General features: G+C 39.6%; 1 protein-coding gene across 1 annotated transcript; it reads left to right on the forward strand.

Moving 5' to 3' along the window:
- The first annotated feature begins 2,421 nt into the window (after positions 1-2,421).
- On the forward strand, positions 2,422-7,786 carry LOC104530991 (sister chromatid cohesion protein PDS5 homolog B-like). Its single transcript, XM_010175758.2, has 4 exons — positions 2,422-2,858; positions 2,949-3,050; positions 5,925-6,066; positions 6,892-7,786. Exons 1-4 carry the CDS (start codon positions 2,422-2,424, stop codon positions 6,925-6,927), a joined length of 717 nt encoding a protein of 238 aa, XP_010174060.2. The 3' UTR covers positions 6,928-7,786.
- The last annotated feature ends 533 nt before the right edge of the window (positions 7,787-8,319 follow it).

Below are 8,319 nucleotides of genomic sequence, written 5' to 3' on the forward strand. Positions count from 1 at the left end.
TTCTGCAGGAGAATGCTGTGGGAAACAGTGTCAAGAGGTTTACTAAAATCCAGGTAGACATCACCTACAGCCTTTCGCTCATCCACTAAGTGGGTCACCTTGTCATAGAAGGAGATCAGGTCAGTCAGCCAGGACCTGCCTTTCATAAACCCGTGCTGACTGGGCCTGATCGCCTGGTTGTCCTGTATGTGCTGTGTGCTGGCACTCAGGATGATCTGCTCCATAAAGTTCCCTGGCACTGAGGTCAGACTGACATCCCCAGATCTTCCTTCAGACCCTTCTTATAGATGGATGCCACATTTGCTACCCTCCAGTCCACTGAGGCCTCCTCAGTTAGACAGGACTGCTGATAAACGATGGAAAGTGGCTTGGTGAGCACTTCTACCAGCTCCATCAGTGCCCTTGGGTGGATCCTATTCAACCCCCTGGACTTGTGTATGTCTAAGTGGTGTAGCAGGTTGCCAACCATTTCCCCTCGGATTACAGGGGCTTCATTCAGCTCCCCGTCCCTGTCTTCCAGCTCAGTGGGCTGGGTTCCCAGAGAACATCATCTTACTGTTAAAGACTGAGGCAAAGAAGGCATGAAGGACCTCAGCCTTTTCTTCATCCTTTGTCACTATGTTTCCCCCTGCATCCAGTAAAGGATGGAGATTGTCCTTAGCTCTCCTTTTGCTGCTGATGTATTTATAGAAACATTTCTTGTCTTTTATGGCAGTAACCAGATTAAGTTCTAGATGGGCTTTGACACTTCCGATTTTTTCCCTGCATAATCTCATGACATCCTTGTTAGTCCTCCTGAGTTGCCTGCCCCTTCTTCCAGAGGTCATAAACTCTTCTTTTTTTTCTTGAGTTCCAGAGTATTTTTCTTTTCTCAAAGTTTATGATTCAGAAAAGGTTCTACCTTTCTTGATATGCTAAAGGAATGGCATGCCATCCAGAGGGGTCTTGACAGGCTTGAAGAGTGGGCTCACGTGAACTTTGTGAAGTTCAACAAGGCCAAGTGCAAGGCCTTGCAGTTGGGACAGGGCAGTCTCTGGTATCAATACAGACTGGGGGATGAAGAGATTGAGAGCAGCCCTGTGGAGAAGGACTTGGGGATACTAATGGAAGAAAAATTGGACATGAGCTGGCAGTGTGCGCTTGCAGCCCCAAAAGCCAATTGCATCCTGAGCCGCATCAAAAGAAGTGTGGCCAGCAGGTCGAGGGAGGTGATTCTTCCTCTTTACTCTGCTCTTGAGAGACCCCACCTGGAGTACTGCGTCCAGTTCTGGAGTCCATATTACAGAATCACAGAATGGTAGGGGTCAGAAGGGACCTCAGGAGATCTTTTAGTCCAACCCCCCTGCCAAAGCAGGTTCCCTACAACAGGTTGTACAGAAAAGCAAACAGGTGGTGTTGGAGGAGGTCCAGGTTGGAGGGCCACGAAAAGTGGTCAAAGGGATGGAGCACCTCTCCTATGAAGAAAGGCTGAGAGAGTTGGGATTATTCACCCTGGAGAAGAGAAGGCTCTGAGGAGACCTTATTGCAGTCTTTTAATATATGAAGGGGGCTTATAAGAAAGATGGGAGCAGAGTTTTTATCAAGGCTTTTGTAGTGACAGGACAAGGGGCAGTGGTTTAGATTGGACATAAAGAAGAAATTTTTTTACAGTGAGGGTGGTAGGACACTGGAACAGGTTGCCCTGAGAAGTTGTAGGTACCCTATCATTGGAAGTGTTCCAGATGAGGTTGGATGGTAAGGATCCACCTGATCTAGTGGAATTTGTCCTTGCCCATGGTAGTGGGTTGAACTAGATGATCTTCAAAGGTTCTTTCCAGCCCAAACCATTCTATGATTCTGTTAAGGGTTGGGTGGATTCTTTTGTTGCACAAAGCAAGTGTTGAGTCTTAGTGCAGCTCTGACTGCAGTGCTTTGGCAGCTCCCACTAATTCCTGTGCTTCCATTCTTCAACTATAAATTCAGATTGCCCACTGTCTTTTGTATGAGTGCCTTGCCACTGCCAGCACAGGAGCCAGGCATAAGCACCCTGCAGCTCACAACAGTGCTGAAGCCACAAGTTGAGAACGCCCATCCTCTGTATCTTTGTATTTTTCTATTGATAAAAATGCAGTTATGGATGTTCTAGCTAGTTGTGTTTGCCACAGCTGAGGATACAAATGAGGAAGACCTTACACACTTCAGTGTTCTAACTGCTCACCTTTGAAATGATCTCTCTCTCTTGTCTGGCATTTTATACGTATTTATGTGCTTATACTTTTGGAAAAGTTTTTGAAATGGTTATGGTAGACAGTATAAAACTTGTGTAACTTCAAGACCCTTTGTCTTGTTAGAGGAAGTTCTGTAGCTCTTACATACATGACAGTTTAATATGGCAGTTTAATTTTTTAATTTAAAGATGTCATTTTACCTTTTCAGTCAGAAATGGAGAAGCCAAGAGGAAGGAAGAAAGCAGCTATCACAGATTCAGAAGAGAAGCTAGGCATAGATGACCTGAATAAAATGGGTCAAGAGCAGAAACTTAGAGGTAGTCAACGGGGAAGGAAGAGGCCTGCAGTTGTTTCAGAATCTGATGAAACACAATGGCAAGAGGAAAAAAGGCTAAAAGAAGATGTAATAGAAAGTGAGGATGAACAGAACAGTCCACCAAAGAAAGGGAGAAGAGGACGCCCTCCCAAAGCAAATAATGGGGCAACACCAAAGGAAGAACCAGTAGCAAAGTCATCAAAACGGAGCAAAAAAAAACAAACGCCAGCAGCTGCAGCAGAAGAGGAGGAGGAGGAAGAAGAAAGGCAAACTGAAAACATTGAACAAAAACCAAAAGGCAGGCAAAATAGGACATCGAAAAGAACACCGCAAAGGTAAGTCCATCTTCTTGTAAGCTGCATCTTTTTGTCCTTGGACATTAGTTATAATTTGATACTTTGCGATTTGGGTCTTCCTCAAAACAGAGCAGAACCATCTGAAACTAGTACAGTTGAATCAGCACAGTCTACGCCACAGAAAGGACGAGGAAGGTCATCAAAAACACCACCATCACAGCAAAAAAAAGTGTAAGTGGTGAATATTTTCTAAATTTGTATTTAGTTGAAAAATAAAAATATGCCTCTGTGCCCCAAACAATCATTTGCTGAAAATATTTCGGAATACTTTCATTGACAGTTAAGAAAATAAATTGTCATTGTTATTTCTGAAATGTTTTCCCTAGCTGCTTCTCCTAGAGCATCTCAGACCAGAGCAAGAGGTTACGAGCAAGTTTAGTGCGCTCAGGTAGCATATACGTAGCTTTGCTCTTCTAGGAGAAAAGTCAGTAAAGCACGTGAGGGCCTTGAGGATAGGGCTTATTCTAGGGCTTTGAAAGTGCTCCCGTTTGTTTTGGCTAGGGAGGAAGAATCAAATTGTTACTGTGGTGAAAGAGTATTGTAGAGAATAACTTTATTCTGATTCTCCTTAAGTTAATGTTCACTTACTTCCTAATTCATGGCCTTCTTATGATCCACTTAAATTAATTTCCAAATGAATAAAATGTGCTACAATCTGTGAAGGATAGTAGCTCTCGAAAATAGAGATGTATTAAGCTCCAAAATAAAGGTAAACTCTGTGTCTAACTTCATTTTCTTGTGCCTACTGTAGGAACCTACAGGTATCTTTACCTTTTCTGTACACGTATGTGCAATGTATGTAAAGCACAAGTGTACATGTGGACAGGACTTACTGGCCCACTAGTTTTTGGGGTTTTTGGGTTTTTTTTGTTTTTTTGCTTTTTTTTCCATCCCAGAGATCTCTGCCTGAATAAGCTTGTACTGTCAGTTCAAATTCTAATTTCACACCTGATCATGTATTTTGGCATTTTGTGTGCACAATATCCCAACCTTTCCAGTGTCCTTTTCCCTACCTCAGGTCAGACCTCTCCTGCTCCTTTACTTTGTAACCAGAAACACAGGTCACATAGATCACTGTCCTGGTTACTGCAGAAGTCACTGCTACATGTGCAGTGTAACAGGAGTTGGAAGCTGCTACTGCCGTGCAGGGAAGACATGCCTACAGGTTTTTGTTGGGTGATATGCTATGTGGCATTTGTCAAAGGTGCCCTTTACTAAATACTTAAGTAGCTTCTCATTCAATTCTCAGGGAAATCAGTGAGATTTCTTTACCTCATTTTCAACAGAAAGTAAACTGTATCAGTTCACATGATCATTTGCAGGCATAGCTCTCATTCATGTGTATGTACATTGTTCCTGGCATGAGAAGCCTAACTAAATTGTTTCAGGGTTCAGAGTTTTTGGGTCTATTCCAGATTTAATCCCAAATTTTTATTTATTTATTTTTATTTTTTTGTGATCAGAGCACTCAAATTTTGGCTGCCCTTTTTCCAAATCTGCAAGAAAAAGGTGAGACCACAGTAATTCCTGTCTTCAAGTGGATTGTAGTCAGACCTCGCTCCCTTTTCTGCAGACATACCTACAGCAGTTCTAACTGAAGGAGCTGATAGACTGGGCAGCACTGTGTATCACAAGATAGAATATATTTAATCCAAATGCTTAAAACTTGCTGGGTCTCCTTGGGGATGGATTTGGCATAAGAATTTGAGATTTTATCTATGAGGTGATAGTGTATAACCTATTTCTGATAGCTGATTGGGATACCAATTAGCACATGTGAACTGGCTTATTTTTGTAATATGTGAAAAGGTGAACTTAGCTTGTGAATAATTCTGCTTCCTTTTCAAATCTGTTGCTTCTGTCAGTCATGGAAGACTTGAGTTGGGCTAATTTGTATTGTTTCTCAAAGGATGTCATGTTGGTTGGTGCTGAAATACCCACTATACTGTAATTACTATATGCAATTCAGGGATTTTATTTTGTATATATAATAATATATACAAAATGTAATAATAATGGTTCTCAGGCCTGAAAATTCCCACCACACGTGGGGGTTGGCGCTGTCAGAGGACAGTTGCTTTGGATCTGTATGGCCCCACTAAGGAATTGAAGTGTGTTTGTTGTCTGCCTGCAACAGAGTTTCTCTTTTAATTTAATCCAACAAATCACCTAGTTTGGGTCCACCAAGACAGCTTTGTGAATCTAACCAAAACGCAGTAAGAGGGATTGCTCAGTGATTTGATTCTGAACTGTGCTAATGACCCAAACTAAAATGGCAATGTGGGTGCAGCTGTATAGTTTTAGATACATATCTAAATTGGCGCTTCCGCCCTCCTCCCCGGCTCCCTTCCTCTCTCTTTCTCTCTTTTTCTTTTCTAATGTTAACGCGTGGAGGGGATTAGTTCTCATTTTAAGCAAATGGGTGCTTTTGGCTTGTGGTTCAGCTCCCATGACTAACAGACAATTTAAGATACTGTTGACTGGTTGTTCTTGATTATCCTGATTAAGGTATTGTTATCCTGATTATCCCTAGCTCTTAGTTTGATCTGGCTTGGAAGATTTGCCTTTAGGTTCATTATAGTGTTAATTTCATAAATAGCAATATGGGTTCTTCTAGGTCTGTAAAGAAGTAGAGTACATCCATTCATGGAATTGAATAGAAGGAAAAAAAACTCAAGTATTCAATCTCTGGCTGTTTGGCTTTTCCTGTTCACTGGTTACTGTTGTGTCAGCCTTCTTTGGCCTGTATTCTGGCACTGAAGAGAAAAATCTGTCTTGTCCAAAACCAGAAATTGATCAACTTTGGACTCCTAGCCCACTATTCTGGAAGAATTTGGTTTTCAAATGCTGTTATCCAGCCTCCTAGTTCCAATTCTTCTATTCTATGTATGGATGAACTAGATAGGTATATAAGGTAGGAGTATTATATAACATGAAATTTTAAGGCTGCTGTTCTTGTAAAGTAGAATATTTGCTCTCATACGGTTTATACATGTGCAGACCCATATACTGTGAAACTGATCTTTATTTTTCTTCTGATTGTAGCCGTGCAGGACGTTCCAAACAAGCAGCCAGTAAAGAGAATGAATCTAGTGAAGAGATGGACGTATTTCAGAGTAGTTCACCTGTCAGTGATGACGTTGCCCAGGAGGAAGTAATGGAAGAAGAGGAAGTTTCCACAATCAATGTAAGAGAAATGCCTGAGATTATCTTTGTGAGTCTTTATGGTGTCCTCTCCGTATTGATGTTCGGAGAATGACTTCTCCTGTTGTTAGAACTTAACCTTCCTCCTTTAAAATGAATGAGGTCGTTGTCAACTGCAGCTGTTGTGTAGTGTCACTGCACTGTAGTTTCCAGAGAAGCTGCATTTCTTAGAAAATGTCAGTTTTTGTCAAGCATCTTCAATTTTCTGTTCTGTATAGCTTTTGTTATCTGCCTGCCTGACTTGTGTAGTACCTCATGGGAATTATTTTCCAGGTAATTCACACTCATTCTTCTCAGATAGATTATAATAGTCAGTAATGTTTCTTTACACAAAACACAAACATGAAATGAATAGTACTGGAAAACAAGTACGGAATCTTGGAGCAAAATCCTAAACCAGTTTCTTCCTTTTAGCAGCATACACAAATACGTTAAAATAAGTTTATTTTTATATTTACTTCATACAACCATGTTAGTAATGTTAGTAATAATACTAAAAATGTAACTGTGAATGCCTTCACACTTTTGGACACATCTGATTGGAGCATTTGAGGATATGTTAACTCTGAAAAAGGAAACTAGATTATTTTTGAGTACGTGAAGAATGCAGGCTCAGTAATGTTAAACAAAGTTAGGTGCTGGTCATCGGCTGAGATTTGGAACTAAAATGAGTAATGAATGACACTGCATACTGTTACTCAAGCATTATTGCAAGAGTAAGCCATTTTTCCATTATATATAGAAAAATATTCTTGAATTTTTCAAAGCTTTTCTGTAAAAACATTTTAAATACTTTTTCTCCAAACAGGTCCGTCGCAGAACTTCCAAAAGGGAAAGGCGATGAGTGAGCATGTAGTTATCAGCCTTCCAGGTGAAAGCTTTGAAGAATGCTTTTAATATAAAGCTTGAGACTGAATGAAGCTGTTAGTGCACAAACGGGGTTGCTAAAAAAAGACAAAACCTATTTTACTTTTACTGCCCCTGCATTTGCAGTCCCTAGGTCACAAGCTTTAGCCACACACATGTTGATATCATTAACTGTGGATTTTTGTGAAGTGTAACGTGCGCTGGCTTTGTAGACATATGAACTAAAGAAGAAAACTGTAAATAGTTCTTTTTTTAATGTTTCTGACTTCTAAAGTGCTTGTATAGCTTTTATCTGCGGCTTTAAACTGACAGTACCCCACTGTTTATTGGATCTATTGATTTAAAAAGGAACAGAGTTTGTTGAAAATTGATCTCAAGCAATATCTGTCAGTGTTCGTATTTGTACTCTTGTTGACATTTAACTGTGAAAAAAAAAAAATCAGTTGAACAAATAGTGCCACTTTCTTTTGCCACTATTTGTCGAGGAGAAGAAGAAATGAAAAACGGTCTTTGTTTCCTTCATGAATCTAACCTAGTGTTTACCTTCAGGCACCTACCTGTCATCAGAGGTGCTAAATTACTTTCTTTTACAGTTGAACATTGTTGGATAGAATAATACAAGAGATGCAAATTGTGAAAGAAGTTGTTTGACTTGTTTTACACCTCAGTATTGATGCCAGGCTTTTCTGGACCTCTAGTGGCATTGCAAATTCAAAAAGGATTTAAAATATTTTAATTTTAAAAGTGTGTTATTAAATAATGTACTGAATACCCTACCCACTTTATCTTCCCCTATCAGTTTTTATTAATCTACTGTATCAATAAAATTCTGTAACTGAGTTTTTAATAGTCTAGTATGTTAATGTGTATAGATATTTCCTTCTGAACATGATGTTCACAAAGAGCAAATTATTACTACATTATAATATGAAATCTGATATATAAACATTAGTGAAAATACAGTTCTTATTACAATGTAAAGTTAATCACAAAGAAAAATTTTATTGATGCAGTGTGTCTTTATAAAGCTGTTCTTGAGAGCCAAGTGTTTTGTATTTTATAGTGAAGTTGCATGTTTATGAAAAATGTGCTGAAAATGGGATGTAATGTTTTTTTGGAAACTCGTATCTAGCAGTAGTATATGGTAGGTTGCCTCATGAGAGAACCTTTTATTGAGAGTTTATTGTATCTTTTTGTTTTGTTTTTGGTTTTTTGAGCCAAATTTTTTTTGGTATGAAGAGCTAAGTTTTTGTTGAATAACCAGCTGTTGATTATTGTAGTCAAGGTATTCAAGATTTCAATGAAGCTCCATTTTTATTTTGTGCTACCGTTGAGATGTTGTTTTTTTTGCGGGGGGGGGGGGGGGGGG

This window comes from Antrostomus carolinensis, unplaced genomic scaffold (genome assembly GCF_000700745.2).
Source record: "Antrostomus carolinensis isolate BGI_N321 unplaced genomic scaffold, ASM70074v2 scaffold9609, whole genome shotgun sequence".
Lineage (NCBI taxonomy): Eukaryota > Metazoa > Chordata > Aves > Caprimulgiformes > Caprimulgidae > Antrostomus > Antrostomus carolinensis.

Bases quoted from the DNA above. Each gene is read 5' to 3' on its own strand.
- LOC104530991 (XM_010175758.2), top strand. From the start codon at position 2,422: ATGGAGAAGCCAAGAGGAAGGAAGAAAGCAGCTATCACAGATTCAGAA. The intron at 3,051-5,924 runs GTAAGTGGTGAA...TTCTGATTGTAG, and splicing joins CCATCACAGCAAAAAAAAGT to CCGTGCAGGACGTTCCAAAC. The intron at 6,067-6,891 runs GTAAGAGAAATG...TTCTCCAAACAG, and splicing joins AGGAAGTTTCCACAATCAAT to GTCCGTCGCAGAACTTCCAA.